This window comes from Python bivittatus, unplaced genomic scaffold (genome assembly GCF_059951505.1).
Source record: "Python bivittatus isolate LINGU-HERP-01145 unplaced genomic scaffold, Pbiv_v1 ctg000480_np1212, whole genome shotgun sequence".
In the NCBI taxonomy this organism is placed as follows: domain Eukaryota; kingdom Metazoa; phylum Chordata; class Lepidosauria; order Squamata; family Pythonidae; genus Python; species Python bivittatus.
Window position 1 is genome coordinate 21528339 of NW_028277075.1, and position 21332 is coordinate 21549670.

The window sequence follows — 21332 nt, forward strand, 5'->3', positions numbered from 1 at the left end:
TTATCAGTCAGACTTGAGTTTTAGTGATGACATTCAAAGTCATTAAAGGTTTGTGATCCCAAAACTTGACAGAACACCTCTTCCAATATGGTGTTGATCTGTCTTCTGGTGAAGACCTGGCACTTACTCTCACCTTCGGAACTTAGCCTCTACAGATGAAGCTGCTTCTTTGTCATTGTTACTATAACTATTACAGTACTGCATATTCAAAATTAAACCAGTGTTTACTTAATGTTGCTGTTTTATTTTGCTTTTAATGGATTATAAACTGCTAAAAATCCTCTAAATAGTCGGTTGAGAATGAGAGAGATTGAGAGAGAGACTGACAGACAAGCCAGACCATAGCAGCCATGGAAGTCACAGCTTTCTCCTGGATGGATTTTTTAAAAACATAAATCTGTCTGTAAAATGCTTTCAGTGTGAATGATAAGTTTCCTTAAGCAGCTCTTGGGGTATTTCGTTATTTTTTTTATCATTTGCTTTTTTAAGAGAATGATATTTATTTATTTACTCAATTTATTAGCCATCCATTTTCCTTTATCCAAGCAACTCTAGGCAGCGTACAACAATATCATTAAGAGATGGTGTGTCTGTCCTTTGAATCAGTGTAGACCCCTGGTGACTGCCTGGGCAGGCCCCTGCAGTTTTCTTGGCAGGATTTCATAAGTGGTTTGCCATTGCCTCCTTCCTAGGGCTGAGAGAGAGTAAGTGGCCCAAGGTCACCCAGCTCTGTGTGTGTGTGTAGATGTGTATTTATTAAAATATATGAAAGTAGAAAGCTGTTTAAAACCTACCAGTTGCATCTACTTTCTGCAAAATGCTATAACAATCCATAATTGGGAAGGGTGGTCTGGCCTATAAAGACCAGTTTGAATTGAAACATTGCTGGGGAAGAAGCAGCTGAAGGGTTTGCCTTTCAACCAAGCAGATGGAGTACTTCTGCAGTCCTGTTTCTATCTGTATTTCAAATAACTTTCACTAGATTTCTTCAGTGATATAAACTTTATATTAAGTGACACACAATCCTATGCCTGGTTACAGGGAAGCATTCTCTTTATTCACCTGGCATGTAATCTTTAACTCATGAGCATTTGTACATTATTTATTTATTTATAAATCAAATGTATATGCCGCCCATCTCACTACATAAACGACTCTAGGCGGTTCACAAATAAAAACCATAAAAACAGTAAAAAAAAAAACTACCAAAAAACGGTTAAAAGACAGACAGAGCATCCTCAAATCACCCCCAGTGCTGCAAACCCCCATTGGATCCCCAAGCTAGTCAGCAGAGCCAGATCTTAACACTCTTCTGGAAGTCACCTCAGGGGGCACAATATTCCATAGGGTGGGGGTGATGGCAGAAAAGGCTCTCCTCCTAGACCCCACCAGTCAAAATTCTCTAGCTGATGGGGTCTGCAGCATGCCCTTCCTGCCAGACTGGGCAGGACGAACTGATGTGACCGAGACGAGACGGTTCCTCAGGTAACCTGGGCCCATGCCATGAAGGGCTTTAAAGGTCATAACCAACACCTTGAATTGGACCCAGAAGCAAACTGGTGCCCAATGCAGCTCACGCAGCAGAGGTGTACATGCACTTATACATTCATTACACATATACATATACATTATGCATATATTGATAAGGAATGTACAATACTATTGAGAAGTACTCCAGGCAGCAATTTACCAATGGAAATTATGCAATAGTAACTTTCTGGTTCCTTGCCTGACTTATCATTCAACTCTCACCTATTTTTTATGCCCAGTTAGAAACACTGGATGGAATTGCAGAAATCTGTCCACTAAGCTCCAGAGCTCTGTGCTGGGAGATTCCTAATATGAGCTAGAATTTTGTTAGTCATTTCTTGACAGCGATGAATGGAATTTAAATTTATGTCTTAGAATTAATAGGTGTAGAATGTACACATGTTAAATTCCTGGGAATTTTGAAGTAGTGGAAAAGTGATTTGGAGGACTAAGAACCCACCCACCCCAAATTTAGGAAAATATATACAATGCTCAGCTTTTATTAGCATATTTAACACATATATATAAATAAATGGCTGATGCTGTTACTCATTTCCAAGTCTAATGGAGGCCTAGTAAAGACAGAAATAATTCCACCAATCTCTAAATCATCAGTCAGCTAGAGGAAGCTACCTGTAAGATGTCACTTTAAGATAAATAGTAAAAACAAAACAAAACATTTTTTTTCCCAAAGCTGGAAGAAATAGGCAAGAGTAGACTCACATGCTGCTCTCATGTCTGAGGCTGACCAATGGTATGCCAGAAATCAAACTGACCCACATCTATAAGACCCTGTAAATATATTGTCTTCTGAATACAAACACCGAGAACTATGCAGAAATATGTCTACTTGGCAATGCTGTTGCTAAATGCTAGAAGTGAGGATGAAATTATTTACCAGCAAGATCAACTAGGCTTTGACATTATATAATCAACCTTGTTTGTTTCTCCAAAAAGTAAAATAGTTGACTACAACTCCACTGTATTCACTGCCACTATCAATACTTGTAATCAAATCACTAACTTAGGGGAAACCAGCACAAATTAATACCGCTTTGGAACACAAAATCACAGTTGTACTGGATATTTATTTCTATCCCACAACAATATTAATGTAATAATCCTGCAAGAAGAACAACAAGGAAGTCATCTGCCTTACTAATGATAAGTGTTGGCTAAATTTCAGGTTAGACCTGAGATTATAATTCACTGCTATCAACATGGGCAGCTCTACTTTGACTCTGAGCTGTAAATAAGTCAAATGGCTGCTAGAAGTTCTTTCCTAGACAACTATTCTGAGAGATGTACAACATCACTACTACACAGTTCCTGGATTCGATTCAAAGTGTTGGTTATCACCTTTAAAGCCCTACATGGCATAGGTCCAGTTTATTGCCTCTCTCAGAGGGTATCTGCCTGTCCCTAGGTCAGATAGGGTGGAAGTACGCCAGGACCCTTCCCTTAAATGATGTCATTTTCTCTGTAGCTGCCCCAGCCCTTTGGAATAGCATCCTACCTGAGATTCAAGGGCCCCCTACCCTTTTAGCCTTCCGGAAGACCATGATGACCTGGCTCTTCTCCCAAACATTGGGCTAGGTTGGGTGTTGAGTCAGGAGGTCAACAGTTTGATTGGTCTGGTCTGGCACCTGGTGGGAATGGTTGTTTCATTTTTATTCAATTGCTTTTATTGGTTGTTGTAAGCCGCCTAGGATCACTATAGGCAGCCATATCAGTTCTATAAATAAATAAATAAATCTGAAGGGGAAGATGGTTAATCCCATCTAATACTCAAGGTTCCTGAAGCTTGAAGGAAATAAGAGTTTCCTTCTTTCTTTTCAAGGATTTCACTTCTTGCAGATAGAGTCCTGTTCCTCTTATTATTAAAAGGAGATGGGGGGGCGGCACAACTGGCTTCCTGCTTTTGTTTAGAGATGCCTACATGGTGTGTGTGTGTGATTGACTTATTAATAAAGTGCCTATATCACACCCTAAATTCAGCCCATCCCATAGTTGATCAGCTCAAACTGTTGTTAATATAGTCAGACAACATATCCAACCCAAGGAGGGGGAAATCCAACAAGCTAAAATACTAGAGATTTAAAAAAAATTTTTTTAATGCTTTTTAATTAATAACAAAAAGAAAAAGAGCAAAACACAACGATAATAATGATGGAAATACATATATTGTCAAAGAGAAAAAAAACATAGAAAGTGCTTTACAAAAAAGTAAAAAGAGTACAGCAAAGAAAAAACAGTATATGTCATTATAACTGCAAACAATTAAAATTATATATATATTTATCTAATGCAAATATTATTCAAGTACTATATATTTCTAATACATTTATATGATTATCATATTTTTTAACCTACTGTATTTTGTATAAATGAGTCCTGTATTTCATTATACTTGGCCATACAAAGTCTACATCTATAGGCAATCCGCTTATAAGTGGCAAGGGCAATCAGGTCTTCAATCCATTGAGAAAATGGGCCCATACATTTATCTTTCCAATGCTGCAATATCAGTTGTTTAGCCATAGGAAGGGCACAGAGAATCCATTTACGTTGTCCAGTTGTCAAGTTCCATGTACTAGGTATGTAATTCAAGAGAATATCCTCCTCTGAAAATTTTACTTTTATCACACAGTCACATTTATATAGCCCACTGCTTTCTCCCAAAACGTAGTAAGTATAGGACATTTTTAAAATATGTGTTTTAAAGAAGCATTGTCCTTATTATATCTCCTACAAAATGCTCTCTTAGACAATTCTTTTCTATACAAACATAATGGAGTCCAATAAATTCTAAATATTATTTTTTGTTGTATAAGTCATTGTTTAAGCATTCTTGCTATAGAAGTGTCACTCTCCTATTGTCTAGGCAATAGGAACCTCTAACTCTTTATTCCACTCATCTCTTAGCATTTTCATATCAAATTGATTTATTGGTGACAAATACTGTATCTATACAAACTAATAGTAGGTTTTTTAGTTTTAAAGGATTTAACAAGTTGTTCTAATATTTCAGGTGTCTCAGAAGCTGAAAATGCTGCTGTCCAAACAATGCTGTTAACAAATGTAACTGTCAATATTGCCGTTGAATTATATCTGATAGATGATATAGAGATTTAATGCCACCAGTTAAAAGCATCTCTCTCCCTCTCCCCTCTCTTCTCCCAAACTGAACAAACACAGCCTGGCACAGATTCCTCATAGCCCTTATCTAGATCCCAAGCAGATACCATGTTTTGGACTCCTACCCTCCAAGAGAAGGCCCAAGGAAGCACCCTCGATTTGCTACCATGCTTCAGCATTCTGCACCCTGATAACATGGTTCCAGAAAGTTGCAGACTTCCAGGGAGTGACTTCCATAGAGAAAGCATCTCAGAAGGGACCCTCCCTAGTTCTCTGGAAAGTAAAGGGAAGGGAAGAGAAAAGTGCTTTCAGACTTGCAAGATTCTGTATTCAACCTTGTACGATAAAGGTTGTGTTAGTACTCACGGTTTTGATTTCTTGTCTGGACTACCTTGAAGAGCTGACACATGGCCTATTGTCCTCAGCTTTCTGAGTGCTGTCCCACGGCAGCATTTAGTGACTTTGGCAGAACCTGACAAAGCTAAATGGAGTCATACCTAGTTAGTATTTGGATGGGAGACCACCAGAGAATCTCAGAACCTTTAAGCCAGTGTTGTCCAAACTTGGCCACTTTAAGATGAGTGGACTTCAACTCCCAGAATTCCCCAGCCAGCCATGAAGTCCACTCATCTTAAAGTGGCCAAGTTTGGACAACACTACTTTAAGCTAATCTGAAAAGCCAAAAAAAAAAAAAAAAAATCCAGGATGAAGAAAATGACAAGCTACTTCTGTACTGTTGCCAAAAAAGCTACAGAGATTTGTCCATGTAATCACCTGGAGTTGAGCTCAACTTAAGGAAATCTTTACCTTTTAAATGAGTAGTTACATCAGATCTGCTTATTCCTATCCATCATAGAATATATTCACAAATACATTTATACTGCTATTTATACTATCAATACTTACAATTCCCAGCATGTGAATTGTGGCATGTCTTTTACCCTGGGTTTGGGCACTGAAGATAAGTGAGGAAGGAACCAGGTAGCATCAAACTGAGCAGACGAAAGTGGCTATTTTTGAGTGATATTGACATTCGACGGCAAATGGCAACTACCAAGTTTAAAAGTGGATTCCGGGGGGCCCATAGCTCCCCCAAAGGCATATGTAGCCAAAGCTTCCCTCTCTTTAGCCTAAAACAACAATGCAGGAAATATTTACCCACTTACTTAAAATATTTTTAACCCAGTGTTCTAACAAAAAGCACTCCAAGCAATTAATAAAAAGACTTACAAACAAGATTCAAAATAGAATATTTATTTAAAAACTGAATGAGAAAACACAGTATATATATTTAAAATATTTAATTAGAAAATTAACAGATAAAACTAGCAAATGCCATGGGAAAAACCTAGGACTTTACACCTTCATACTGAGATATGTATTACTCAGTACAAATTTCTGTCACATAGTTACAAAAAATATGCAGAATCAAAGGGCAATTCACAATCCTGGAGGTAATAAAGTGTGTATGCAGAAAAGGAACTTCAATGACAATCCAGCCAGATCAACTCTTAAGGAAATTAATGGAACTGGTTTAAGTGCATTCACAATTTTTACAGCTATACCTACTATTTTTCCACTTTTATTGTATTGTTCCTCTTATTTTTAGGTGTGTGCAATTACTCACTGCAATTTCCCAGGGTTGTGATATTATGAAACACCTTATAAATAAATTGATTCACTCCTAGAATCAATAAAATGCTTGACAAAAATAAATAAAAATAACTTGGATTTGTCTGATTCCTTTTCCTTCTCTTTTCTCTAACTTTTGAGGAGACTAATTATACAAAAGCTACTTAGAACATTTTGGGAGAAGTAATCAGAAAACAGATAATTAGCAAGTTCATGTAAGGTGGGTAGGCTGGCACATACTAAGCTCTTAGCATTATGCAGCCAACTCTGAAAAATGCTCCAAATCCATCAGTCATCATAGAAATATTAGAAGCTTTGCTGGAATTTTGCCTTTTCAGATGGATCATTTTCACTTAATGGACTTCATAATTCTGAATTAAGCATGAAGTAGTTAGGTGAGCTGATTGCTGCAGCTTATTTTTGATGCCTTAGACCAAATCAAAACAATTAGTAATTTACAAAACAATATTAATCAAGTTGCTACAACATTCCTTATTATCAGTAATTTAAGATACCCTCTTTCATCAAACCAGCAGTATACTGCATATTGTGAAGTTCTATAAGACGTGACCATTATTAATAACCTTCTGTTTTTCTGTTACATTGATTAGTTTAACATTTGATACTCAGCCTTTCAAGGAAAGTTCTCAAGGCTCCACATCCAAAAGAAAATAAGACTAAAGTTTATTATGTTTCATACAAAGCTTTCCATTCACATATAGCTGAAGGACGATGGGGAAACAGAGAAATGCAATATCTTTCCTAAGATGCATTGCAAGAAGGTCTGTTGGGAAATACTGAATTTACTTTTCACTAAATAATGTGAACTGGGGATGAAAATATACCACCATTTATGAGTAGCCTAGTGGGCAGAAGCCAATGTTTAAATAAGTCTACAAATTACTGTCTACATATTATGTTCTCAAAAGCAACACTAACCCATCGAAACTAAGCCTGCATTTCTTTAATCATTTTTGTAAAGAAGGGCCTTCACCTTCCGTACATTCACTGGTGTTGACACAACCTATTTACTAAAGGCAAGGGCTTTAAAACATTTCTGACCACAAATCTTCCATGCATTTCACATTTGGGCTCATGAAGCAGTCTCTCCTTATGATCAAACACAGAAGCTTTATTCTACAGGTACAAGGAAGGCAGAAAAAGTGTTCTAATTCTTTTGGCTGCACCTGATTATAACAAGTCATTCCAGATAGTAAAATCACCTCCAGCTCAGTGAGTGTATATGAAGAGCATATTTGCATAAGTGACTAGGATAAGGAAGACCCAGTTCAAGCCCATCCATAGCCAGAGAAGCTCACAGGATGATTTTGGATCAACTACTATTTCTTAGTACACTCAACATTGCAAGACTGGAGGAGAGGTGGCTATATATATTGTCTTCCACTCTGGAAGGGAAAGTGGGATATAAATCCAGTGAATCAAATTAGAAATAAAAAAGAAAATGAACATCTCTTGAATTATCAATTTGAACGTACTGTATACGGAGCTGAGTCTTCCAAGGCCTTCATTACTGCCCTACCAAGTGCTAGTCTTTGTGTTTTTCTTGACTGCTGGTTCCTTCATGGTTGATATTCAATCCTAAAAGACAAAAACGATTCACCAATTCATTGTCTTCATCGTCAGTTCTAAGGCTGGTTGCTGTACCCATTGTCATTAGTTGGTCATTTTTATATTTAATCATAGAATTTTCTTCACTGTGCTCCTTGGTTTCATTATTAGAGCTTGCACATCATTTATATTTCAGTTATCAGAGTAGTATCACCCAGATGGGCAGGTTATTGATGCTTCTTCCTCCAATTTTAAATCTACACTCAACTTTTTCCAATCTGTCTTCCCTCAATATACATTCAGCATATAGGTTCAATAAATAATAAGAGAGTATACAACCTCATCTCACTCCCTTACCAATCTGGAGCTAGTTTGTTCCCATGTTCTGTCCGGACTGTGGCTTCTTGTCCTGGGTATAGATTTTGTGAGAGGACAATGAGATTTCATTTTATTTCATTTATTAAATTTGTAAGGCCACCCGGCACCATTGTGACTCTGGCTGGTCACAATATTAAAACAATTTAAAAATACAGACAAAAGAACAATAGACATCTGGGGGTGGGGGGAGGAAACCACCAATCTCTAAAATGTGGCACACTCTAAAAGGGCCTTCCACTCACTCTAGCCCAAGACCCAAACCCTGGTTAAATCAAATCTCTGGGGGAGGGATGCTGTTCCACATGGCAGGCACTGCAACAGAGAAAGGCATGCTTTCTGAGTCCCATCAGATGACATTCTTTAATGGATGGGACCTGGAGCATGCCAACTCTGCCTGATGATGCGTGTTCTGGGATTTCCCATTTTCCTAAGGACAATTGACAATTTAACATGGTCAATACAATCAAAGGGCTTTCTATAGTTGTTGAAGCACATATTAACTTGTTTTTGGTATTCTTCAGCTTTCTCAATTATTCAGCATGTCTTGGTTCCTCAGCCTTTTCTTAAACCAAGTTGAACATCTAGCATGGTTAGGCTGCAGAAATCTTGGCAACACAAGAAGTTTATTTTAGAACCCCATTTATTTCTATGCTTGTTAGGGTGAACATTCCTTCATCCCCTTGCTAGTTATTTGATGCAGTGGGAAATGCCAAAAAAACAAACCAATGAATCATCAAACAAATAAATCCAGAGTTCTCACTGAAGGCACAAATGGCCAAACTATCCTATTCTGAACACCCTACGCAAAGACCTAGATCTCTGGAAAAGGCCCTAATGCTGGGAAAGGTGGAAGGAAAGAGAAGAGGACGAGCAGCAAGTGGATGGAGTCAGTTACAGTGGCGATAGGTACACCGTTGGAATACTTGAAGGACCAGGTTGGGGACAGATTGTCATGGAAAAAAATCTATCTATGTGGTTGCTAAGAGTCAACACTGTCTTGATGAGACATAACCAATCAATCAATCATATTTATCAAATAAGAAAGCACTGTGTTCCTATTTCAGAAATACACTTTCTTATTTCATTATAGTATTAAATTAACAGCTTTGCTGAAAAGGGAGTTTTCTTAAATCTATAGAAAGCCTATACCTGAACAGTGGTATCTATCTATATATCTATCTATGAAGATGTGAATTCTGTATAATACATCAATAAGCCAAAGGACAGAAATCCCAGTTATAAAGGGTGCAAACCTTACATTCAATTCAGTTCAGTGAGATTTATTCCCAAGATAAGATGCACAGAACTGCAGCCTTAGAAACAATACACTACCAGAAAACCAGGTTTAAAAAGCTGAAAGATCGAGAAAAATCTGTTAATGTTTATCCGGTTTTATGAAACCCTGTAGTGAAGAGATTGCTGTGGAAAAGAGAAGAGAGGCATACTGTATAGAAAATAAAAGCTGAATCAATTAATATAGTGACAGTCCTACAAAGGACTGGAGAAGGATCTGTCATAAATTAAACAACTTTTCTGGATTTGTTGTCACTTTTCTCTTACAACAGTCTTCTGGTAGCTGGAAATTCTCTTCATGAACGTAAGGGTTTACATCCAAATTACAACCAACTGATTAAAAGCCAATGAAAACCAAGTAAAAATTTGCTTAAAAGACAAGTTTTTTTAAAACAACTGTGCTAATTTTCAACCATAGTTGTGTTGGCAAATTGTTCTCTTTTGGACTCAGTTTATCAAGTTAAAAATGGGAACAAATTACTTCCTGCTAGGATTAGAGGAGGATGAATAACAAAGATGATACAAATTTCTTTATTGTCAGGAATCATATGGAAACAATAAACAGCAACAATGCACACATCACTGGCATTTGTTTCTGGTACAGTAAACTCTAGGGTACACAGCTGCCTCTTCCAGCCAAATTGTTCAGAGATTTTTCTGAAATACAAAAAAATGCATTTTTAAATAATTTTATTAAAAGTTTTAAATGAAGAAGATAAAAACTAATACAAACTAATAAGAAATAGAAAGAAAAACAAAAGAAATCAAAAACAAAGCTAAAAGTGCAAGAAAGGGGGGGAAAAAAGAAAAGAAAAATAGAAAAGAAAGAAAAAAGATAAAGAAGTAGCTTCCGATCTTCTTTACAGCAGTTATAAGTACAATTACAGTGGTACCTCTAGTTACGAACACCCCTCCTTACAAATTTTTCAAGATACGACCAGCTCCGGCCCCAAAAATTTACCTCAACATGCGAACTCCGCTTCTACTTACGAACCGGATCCGCGGCCATTTTCCCTGCTGCCACGCGGTCGCGGCTTCCTGTGGGCGAGATCGCGGTAGTAAGGAGACGTTCGGTGAGGCTTGTGGTGTGTTTTGTGGTGTTTGGAAGGTTTTTGTGGTTTAAAAATAAAATGCATATGTTTCAGAACTGTTCAGCTGTATTTACATTGAACCTTATGGGGGAAATTTACCTCGGGGTGCGACCAAATTCGGAGGGCGGATTAGCCGTATTTACATTGAACCTTATGGGGAAATTTGCCTCGTGGTGCAACCAAATTCGGAGGGCGGAACGGATTAACCGTATTTACATTGAACCTTATGGGAAACTTTACCTTGACTTGCAACCAACTCGAGTTGCAACCAGAGTCATGGAACGGATTAAGTTCGTAACTAGAGGTACCACTGTATAAATTTACCCTTTTTCTAAAGCAACATGTCTCTCTTCTTTCTATAATCTATCCTGTCTAATCATAAAAAAAGAGAATGTTTTTCATTGATTCAGAACCCGTTATTCTCAGAGATATTTTCTGAATAAAAGATTAAAAGTAAAAGATTCCAAACATTTATTTTATTTACAATAAACAAATGTGGAAGGCCACTTAAAACATTAACTAAGAGATTCATCACTCAGAATTTGCGTCATAGCATTATCACCACATACAATGATTATTTTCAGCTCAGTGCAACACTTGCCTCTGGGACCTATTAGCTTGTGACAGCTCTAAACAGACCGTGATTCTTCTGTTGTTGTTGTTTTTTAATTTGACATTGTTAAACATTTCTATAACATGGTCAGGCCCAAGCAGGTGGTAAACCTAAAGACTACCTGATTTTATTTGGTTTTAATTGGTCCAGACATTGTTGCTGGCTTCACATTGGCAATGGGCCTAAAGCAAGCTGTGTGACTCAGTGACAGTTGCAGTCCAGATACTAGGAAGACAAAGAACTAATACACTGGAAAATTGTAGCTACGGATGACTTGAGTAGTAAGAGATGCTGTTTATTTCTATGCAAAGTTAATGGGTTGAGTGCTCTTGCTTAAAGTAGGTATTTAACTCTTTTTAACTGAAAATATTTCTCGACCACCTTTAAGGGGCAAAATCCATTATAAGGCAATTTACTGTACCTATAAAAAATGGAGCAAAATATGAGTAAACCCAACCTTAAAAGCAGACAATCTACATTAGTAAAATGCCACCCAAAGTATTAAAGTTCCAATAACAACTGTAATCTCAGGCAGAGCAATTTGCTAATTCACACAACTTGATCGTGTTAGTTAAAGACCTAACAGCTGCATACATACAACATGGAAAGCTTTGTTCATTTTAACCTTGGTTAGATTTTTTGTACTTGAATGTCTTTGTGTGCGATGAACAAACCCAGCCTAGTTGGCTATTTGTGGTTCAGTGTACTGTGAAACTGGAAAATGGGTTAATTCAATAATCCAGTTAAGTGTCTTGTGCAAATCCATTCAGGGGAAAGTTTAGGTAAATGAATGGGCCTTTAGAGCTTTCTTACAACCTGGAAATAATGGGGCCTAATGAACTCCAGATGGCTAGGCATTTCCTAAGTATAGGGCCACTTCAGAAAAGGTAGTTTTTTCATTAAATAGAGATTGGGTTCATGCATCACACTGAAGTATAATGTGGTTTGTTTGAGTTTGGCTTAATCTGTTGTGTGAACCAAACTATTATATTTGCTTATAAACCAAGCATTGGTTTAGTATGTTTTGTGAACATAGCCAAATTTGGTTTATTCAATAAGCCATGGTTTACCAATGATTTAAGAACTCAGTCATAGACATAGACATTTCTCTAAGCATAACATGAAATTTCATTGGGTTCCTTTGGGAAGAATAGAAAATAAAGAACTTTTTCCTGAAGTTACAATTGATGACATTAAGGACTAGGACAAAAATTCTCATCCATAATGAGCAAAATAAAACTCTCCTTTGCCATAATCACTTGGTGCTCTGAACAAGCAAGTTGCCTGTAGCTGCTCTGTTTTCTGGTGGGTGGAAGGGACCAGGTTGGGGTGCAATCGCCTGGATTTCTGTTTAAGAGTACAAAGACTTTAACTGTTCAGTGTTTCTCTTGCAGAAGTACCAAGTAGAATTTTGATGCCAAACCAAATTAGCACAAGATCCTAAATACCAGCCTTTGCCTGAAAGTTCTGCTTGGGGAAACCTGGCACCTTCTAGAAGTGTTGGGACTGCAGATCTGAGGATTCCCAGCCAGGAAAACCAAATGCCATACTGGCTTGGAATTCTGGGAGTTACAGTTGAGTATGAAAGAGGCTGGTTTAAGCATCTAATTCTCTAACAGTAATCTTATTTTCTCCATGCAACATTTGTACATTGAATCCTGTTTAGAAATTTAACAAGATAAGATATCGTTGAACTAGTAACCCAAGCAGCTAAATACAACTAAATCTGTATTACCAGAATACGGGTACTGGCCAGTCAGTGGTAAGAGCCAAAGGATTTTAACTATAGGAGATAAAGTAATATTAAGGATTCAAGTCTGCATAGAGTTAGCCTAATTACATTGCATCAAGGTCACCAAGAGTTTGGAAGGTATGGGGCTATAGTCAATACTGATCATTTTCAAAAGAGTATGCTGTCAAAACTATCAATCCTGCTACAATACAATAACACTTTATTGATTAGCCATATGGCCATATCATAATACAAAAAAATGAATAAAACCATCCATAACAAAATAACTAAAAACAAAGAGTCAATCCTACTAAAAATGGTTTAATAAAGAAGTGTTTGGATGTGGCGATATTTTATTTCTGGATGGAAACTGTATATTCAGAACAATTCATTTATCTAATGTTATTTTTTTCCCATTTGTACACCTCTCTTCAAACAAGGAGATGCTTGTAGTACTAATAAACCAATGGAATTAATTTTGTTATCAACATTGTTACGTTTACCTTGATCTCTCCCTAAAGACTGAATCTACAGGATTAGCGCTTGCATGATGTCTCATGCCGTCCTCCTAGGATGGACCGTGCTACTTGCTTTGCTTTTATATCTGCTCTGAAGGAACAGGTACATGCCTTCAGGAAAGGGTCTACTTTGCTAAAGTCATGACAACCATTGGTAAGAGAAGCTCCCTCTGCCCTGAAAAGTCCATCTGCCATCAGCTGCCTGAGGGAAAACCAATTGTCTTTAAAAGAAGACTGATCCAGTTTGCTGTAGTGGTTAAGGCACCAGGCTAGAAATTGGGAGACCGTGAGTTCTAGTCTTACCTTAGGCATGAAGCTTGCTGGATGATCTTGGGCCAGCCCCTCTCTCAGCCCTAGGAAGGAGGCAATGGCAAACCACTTCTGAAAAACCTTGCCAAGAAAACTGCAGAGACTTGTCTAGGCAGTCTCCAAGAATTGCACATACTGAACAGATAAAAAAAAAGACTACAAACACTGATGCAGGGTAGGGTTGTCAAGAGCTACTACTTTTAGATGGCTTTAAAAGGAGTCTAGCCCAGAATCAAATGGAAAACACCTAAAATATCAACTGAAGGAAGAGAGCTGTGGTTCTTATATTGTACTTGTGAATTTCACAGATGCATCTGATTGGCCACCGTATGACACAAAGTGTTGCCTGATCCTGTAGAGCTTTTTGCTCCATTTTAGAGTTTCATGAAGAGCCTTATGGCCTGGACCTTATGCGATCCTTTACTGAATTTGGTTGGAGAGTGGGAAGAAACGGATGCTCTCAGGAAGACAGCCAATACCTGGGTAGGCCATTAATATGAAGGAGTCGGTTCCTTTCTTCAACAGTTAAAGATCAACTTGTCAAACCACAACCCTGCTGAGAAGACAAACTGAAACGTGTTTGTCAACCGTTCTTTAAACTATCTGAATCATAAGAAAAAGCAAAATTGTTATAAATATGCATATTTGATACTTTTTTTTTTTTTGTCTGCGCTCAGTCATTACTGACCCTGCAGTGACTGCTTGGACGAGTCCTTGCAGTTTTCAAGGCAATTGTTTTTCGGAAGTGGTTTGCCAGAGCCTCCTTCCTAGAGCAGAGCCCAGCTGGCGAGCGCAGGAGGCGGGGGGGTTTCCGTTGCTTCGCGCCCTTTTCGGGCGAGCGTGGTTTCACACTTACCGGCAACTGTTCTCAACTCCTTTTTGCAAGGCACCGCCAGCATTTTTCCTCCCACCGGAGTGAGAGTCCCCATTTATCTACTCACATGAGTTTTCGACCTGTTGGGTTGACAGGAACTGGGGAGGAAACAGGAGCTCACCCTGTTTAGCGCGAAGGCTGGACTCGAACCATTGAAGCGTCGACCATTTCTGGCCAGCAACTTTCAGCATCATTAAGCCGCTGCGCCACCGCGTCCCCCTATTTGATACTATCCTCTTCTATCTGGACAATTTACAAATGAAACAAATATTACAAAACAGTCTTCTTATTCTTCCTTGTATGAACTAAATCCTATATAATCTCTCCTACCACCGTTCCACACCTTGTGAGAATATTTCTTTGGGGAAGTTCCCAAGTTCTTCATACATGCTGCTTGCATGCTTGTTTCTTTTGCTTCTGCTATGCTCCCATTTCAACATGTCGCCTGCTGGAGGGGAAAAAAATCATGGAATTTTCCATCACAGGAAGGGTAATGGATTCATTGCAAGACTCTGTCCATCATCTCTAAACTTCTTCTTGTGCCTTTCTTCCTACATCCCAATCTGTCATATTCAGAGTTAAAGTTTTAGTAAGTTAGGAAAAGTATGCCAAGCAAGGCCTTTGGCATGCTTTCTAAAGCGGGGTCATATGGCTGCAAGGGGCCTAGAATGGAACAGTCACCAATATTCTGAGCCCCTGCCCAACTACCTCTGCCATGAGGAAGAATTTTTATGGATTTCTTTTTCTCTGTAGCCCGTCTTTATCCAGTACTTTTAAAATCTCAGTCTTTCATTTCCTACCTTTTCTCCCACCAAAACTGACACAGCTAATAAAAATTTCTCTGATCTCACCTACTTTTGGTCACCTGGACTTCGCCTCCAACATACAGCAGTGAAACATAAGAGATTATATACTATGGTGTTCCAGATGCTGTCAGCTGGAGAAGGAAACACCGTTTTCACATGACAAACAGCCAAGTGACTTGCATTAGTCAAGTTTCACTCACAGGCTGGTGCCAAGATTAAGGCACATCATGAGAACATGGTAGGAAAATAGGTGTTGCCGGGGCATGACTCTTCCATGGTTAGGGCCACTTGAGGAAAGTTTCCTAAATCTGTTGGTCTACACCAGTGCTTCTCAACCTCAGCAACTTTAAGATATGTGGAATTCAACTCCCAGAATTCCCCAGGCTGGGAAATGCTGGGAGTTAAAGTCCACACATCTTAAAGTTGCTAAGGTTGAGAAACACTGGTCTAAACAGTCTCTGGAATTTATAGCCGGCATACCCAGAGGCTGGGTATTTGAATACACATGAAGACCAAATTAGGAATGCTGCAAAGACTTTACTATTCTTTCACTCACGCCTTAGAAATGCAGGCCAAAATTTAGCAGCCTCCTCAATTCTAATTTCCTGTAGACTTGAGAAACACCTACCAACCCCACGTGGGGAGAGAACAGAAAAATGCTGATTTACTTGAACGAAAATCGGAATGCAAGAGAGGAATGCATGCCAAGGATGGGAACCTCCACCAGCGTGGGGAAACATTGCGTAACGATTCAGCGCGTCCTATTCTTATCCCAGATCAGGGACACTGTTGGATTACTTAATCGTCCCGTCCGGTCCACACTGCACCATTCCTCTTCAGCAGCAAAGCAACTTTTCTCCGAATGGCTGTATTATGTGAACCAAGCCGGCCGCCCCGGTTTTCACGCAAGACAGATTTCTAGAATAGTAGCTTGCGTAGCAGAAGAGGATGAGTCGCTCACGCCCCAAGGGTAAGAAAAGCTTCCCAACCTTTGGAGAAAAGGGAAGGACTCAAAAGGGCCAACTTCAGAAGAATATGCCTCTTTTTTGCAGAACTCTGCTCCAGTATTCCCGACTCCCCGTTTCCCCCCGGATACACGGAATACTCAGCCGCTCCGAAGCAGCAAACTCTCAGGATCCCCCCCTCCCGTTCGGAGAAGAGCGGGTCCGTGTGGAATTGTGTGTAACCCCATATATCCCTCCGCTTCCACCGTGCAACACTTCGGCAAAAAAATACCGGGGAAGGGCGAACTACTTTCAGGAAACTAGTTTGCACCAGAGGCTGGGCGGCGGGTATCAATCGGACGGCCTGGAAAGGAGCGGGGTTTAGAGAACTACAGTACTTGGATTGTCCTTTCGCTCTCATTTTTGTATCCGGAAAGCAGCCCCGACAGAGAGAATGGTTGCAGAGTGTCGGCGGGCGACTCAAGAGGCTCCGCTGGAGAGCCTTCGCAAACTGACAATCCGAGGCTGATCGCTGGAGCGGACTTGCTCTCGCGTCTCCTCTTAAGCTCCTCCTTTGGAAGTCGGCTCGGGGCCCGATCCGAGCGGGCCTACAAAGCCTCCAGCAAGTGTGCGAAAGGGGACGCGCCGGCTCCCGCCCTTTGCGCTAAAGCAGCGGCTTTACTCAAGGCCACTCCGCTGCGCGAGCTAAACGTGCCCGAGATACAGTAGTGTGGTCTGCCGGTTGGGAGGGGGCAGAGATCGTTATCCCTCGAAAGGCGTGTGTGCATGTGCGTCGGGGAGTGGAAAGGAGCTGATCAGCCTCGACGGCTCCCGCTGCGAAGTACAGCGGATCAGCTAGAGGCCGTGCCCGCGTGCTCCTTCGTGGCACTTTCTGGGAGCGAGGGAGCCCCGCCGACCCCCCCCCCCCGGAGTCTGCAGCCCAGCGCTCGCGCCGTTCCCCGGACAGCGCGTTCCTGCCGGTCCTTCGGCGACAGCTGAGGTCGCCTTTCCTCCCTCGCCTCCCAGCCTTGACGGCGGAAGGAGCTTGAAGTCAACGCTTCCGCCCAGTTTTCCCGAAGGAGGGGGCCAGCCAGGCGCTGGGGAAAGCGCCGCGGTTCCTTCTGGGGATTGGGGCGCCGCTGCTAAACTTGCTCGTCTTCTGCTCTGGAGAGGGGAGAGTCCTCCTCGCTCGTCCGCTTGGCTTCTTCCTCCTCAGCCACCAGCAGCTGGTGACGCATCCGCCCTCCCTCATCTCCGGGCTGCTTTAAAATCCCCCCCCCTTTCTCCTTTTCACCTTCCCTCCTCCCTCTTCCTCTCGCTCGCCTGGGGCTGAATTAGTTCCTCTCCCAGTGTGGCGTCTGCTTGCTCCTAGAGCTCCTTTCCTTTTTTTTTTTTTTTTTCGCGCGCTCTGCGATTTGGGGCCGCCGGTCCTGCTCGAGTCTGGAGGAATTTCTGTCGCTCTGCTTTCCTTTCTGGCGGCAGAGGGGGAGAGGGAGCGGCGGCGGCGGCCAGCGCGTGGATGAAGGACCTGCTGCAGTAGCGGGCAATGTGGGCGCCTGTCCGGGTGCAGCTGCAGCCACACAAGGACGCTGCTCGGGAGCTGCGCTGCAGCTGAGAGGCTCCGCTCGTCACCGCCGCCGGGACCAGCGGCGTCCACCCTTTTCCAAGCGAAAAAAGCAGAAGCTGCGATCGGTGCCGCTGACGGCTCCCCCCGTCCTAGGAGCCAGTCCGAGTCTCCGGAGGTGGCTTGGAAGGCTGCTGTTTTACCCCCCACCCCACCCCATCCCACCCCACTCAAGGCCGAAGGGTGCGAAGGGGGGGCTAGATCTGGGGTTTAACAATGGTGGGGTTTCTGGTGAGCTCCTGCTGCGCCCTGGCCGCGTCAGTGCTGCTCCATCCCGGCGTCGGATCTCGGTGAGGAAAAAATGAGCGAAGAGACGGCGAATTCTAACCATGAGTAAGTTAGCTTTCGTCTCTACTGGGTGGGTTAGTTAAGAGGACGATTCCTTTTCCTGGTGGCCCCTATTGTCTTCCTGGAGTTTTTCTCTAGCCGAAATGTCGGTCTGCCTATGTCTATTTACCTATAGGAAATGTCTCTTAGGAAATTCGCTGCTTTTGGAAAGTCACGGCAATCTGGGATATGGCCGGGGGGGGGGGGGGAATGTTCATGCTTACCCCGGATTAGCAATGGCCTATACTCCGCCTCTTGATTAATCTTCTTTAATGTGCATGTTTTATATTCCAAGTAAAGTGTGGGAGCTTCATCCTGTAGGAAACTGGTCCTGAATTTTAATTGGATGAGTCACTCAGTGTAAATACTCTGTTAAACCTTCCCCTAAAGCTTAATTTTGTAATGAGCTGTTAAGACTTCTCCATTAACTAGAGACTGGAATAAAGAGGATGTTTAATATATTTACAGTACAATAATCAATTTCTAATCGGAAGTAAGCCCCTTTGAGTTTATTCTCAGATGAGTGGTTTTAGTTTGAGGGCATTAATATATTTACAGAATTACAATTTTCAAAACATTTGTTGAGAGCAAAGTGCCACATCCTATATACATATATGGAATTCGAAAGCATACTAGTCTTGTCAGTGGTCTTGAACTTTCCCAATTCTTCTAGATAATGAAAATGTTGCCATTACCTATGATACCTACCTTTTCAATGGTTACCCTTATTTTGAGGAATGAATAGCAAATTAGTCAATTCATTTATTGGACATAGTTCACAATAATTATGACCAAAAACATTCTTCTGGTAGATGGTAATTTTTTCTCCCAGTGTCTGTGGTAGTTAAATGTTAAATACAATTCTTGGGTTTGGGTGGGGAAGGGACACTTGTCACTTGCAGATGTTCATCCAAATAAAACAATAATGCTTTAAGATTGGTCACTCAGAGCCGCCTTCTTTTGTTAATTACGTGCTTTATTCTTAAACTAAAACAACAGGGGATAAACCTAGATTGTAATAGGCAAAGTACAAAACATTGTACCCAGCTAGTTGATAAGGTGAAATGTTGCAATGCCTCTAGAACTGAGAGGGAAGCAGCGGCCGCCATATTTTCTTTTTTGTGAATTGTTCTAATTTGCATACCACAGTCTTCATTCATAAAAAAAATAATTAAACCTACGCCACGTTTGTCATTTGGCTGATTCTGCTTGACAGGGAGTGGACTTTTTTGTAGGACAGTAGAAAAAGAAGATTAATCAGTACAAGAGTTAGGATTTTCTGGTTTCTTGTGTTGAAAAATGCTGCTTCTCTGGTTGTTGACACTGTTATGTGGGAAATATCAGCTCGAGAAGCGCTGTGAGCACGTGATCCACTCCATTCATAAAATACCTGGCTGGCCATTCACAGTGCAGTGCACTGTCTACATGGAGCAATTTCCAGATTAAACCTAATTTTTTTTTAAAGAAATAAAGATATACATCTTAGTATGTACATCAGCATTACTTTGCTGGCCAGTGCATACAGAGTAGTATGCTTTGGGGAAAAAAAATTAAGGGAATTTGAGGGAAACAGTAATTCCATTGGGAATTGCTGCTCTTTGTTTTTAAGTGTAGAATATTCCAGTATGTACTTTCAAGATATGGCACATCTAACAGTAGTTGTAAACTAGCAACAAATGATTATATGAAAGTAGCTTGAAGTGTTGTTAATTAAGCATTAAGATGCTCGACTGCAGTTCTGCAGCTCTCGGCCGATGCATTATATACAGACTATTCTTTTAATTTCAGAAGTGTTAATACATCTGACAGTGAAACTTTAATGAATTTAACAGACAGTTGTGTTTATGGCTCTCTCGATTGTCAGTGAAGCATTTTCAGTAAGCTGGAATGTTATAAGTGTAAATGTTGTTGGCCAGCACTTCAAATTCTGGGATAGAAAAACATTGATTATAATATAAAATACGTTCTTGTCGAAATGATTTTCTTCAGTGGCATGTTCATTCTGCTTGTGTTCTTACAACATACAGATGTACCTACCATAACAGAAGAAAATGCTAGAAGATCCTGTTTTTTTGTTGGATTTGTTGGATTCTTTCCCTTAATGTGTCATTAGTCTGTTGGTAGTCATATCCTGAGCTGTTATTCTGCTGATTCTTAGGAATATATTATAGTTAAAAGTGCTGTAGGTTGTTGCTGTTACTTCCATCCACTGCTTTTTTTCCTGAAATGTGGCAACCAATTATTGTAGTTAAGATTAATTCATATAAGTTTTGGGTTCCAAAGCTTCTTATATTCTACTGAATTGCATATATTGGGTATATTGTCCACAATTTGTTATTAAAATATAGATCCATTGTCAGCCAATATTAAACACTCTAGTAGGCAGTTTAGCAGAATTAAGATATAATTAATATAATATAATATAATATAATATAATATAATATAATTGTTTATGTGTGTATACAAAACTCATCCAAAGAGTTTGCCATGAAAAGCCAACAGTATTTTCCAGTTAGCATATTTTTATTTTGTTCTGGCTGTTTATTTGCAGTTACGCAGTTTTTGGTTTTTTTTTTTAAATTACTTTAGGACAACAGAGAACTGCCAGAGCATTTAACTCAGCCAGAGAAAGCATTTTATGGTTGAATAATGCTATGCATTATGTGAAAGAACAGAATTGGCGAATACTTGCTAATTCAAGCTTGCATTGTTTGTTTGTGTTTAAATATCCAGATCATAGCTGTGATTTTTTAAAAATACTGCTTGCTTTAAAGGGTCATAGTACTGGCAGTTTTCATATTACTGTATGGCCATTATATTAACTAGAAGTTAATGCTTTTGCATAAGCTGCAGATCAACTGAATACTTTTGTTTATGACATTAAAGTGATACTATTTATTTTGAATAAATGTGATGGCCATTTTAGAAAAAGCTATTTCGAACTATAGATCCAT

General features: G+C 40.1%; 1 protein-coding gene and 1 long non-coding RNA gene across 7 annotated transcripts in view; one reads left to right on the forward strand and one right to left on the reverse strand.

The window, feature by feature from the left end:
* Positions 1-3781: 3781 nt before the first annotated feature.
* LOC148214932 (uncharacterized) lies at positions 3782-17687 on the reverse strand. 6 transcript variants are annotated; one of them, XR_015796994.1, is made up of 6 exons: positions 15021-17687; positions 14799-14920; positions 8227-10197; positions 7797-7899; positions 5575-5798; positions 3782-5149 (listed from the first exon to the last, which is right to left on the reverse strand). It is a non-coding gene; the product is annotated as an uncharacterized LOC148214932 (long non-coding RNA). The 6 variants fall into 6 exon arrangements; XR_015796992.1 differs by having other exon boundaries at positions 3782-4941; positions 5035-5149; positions 7797-10197; XR_015796993.1 differs by having other exon boundaries at positions 3782-4123; positions 4794-5149; positions 7797-10197; positions 15021-17519.
* The window catches only part of SPRED1 (sprouty related EVH1 domain containing 1), a 77411-nt gene continuing 73763 nt past the window's right edge, over positions 17685-21332 (forward strand). Inside the window, exon 1 of the mRNA XM_007427256.4 lies at positions 17685-18384. Coding sequence (XP_007427318.1) covers positions 18353-18384 — 32 coding nt within the window. The 5' untranslated portion in view covers positions 17685-18352. The remainder of the gene's footprint in view (positions 18385-21332) is intronic.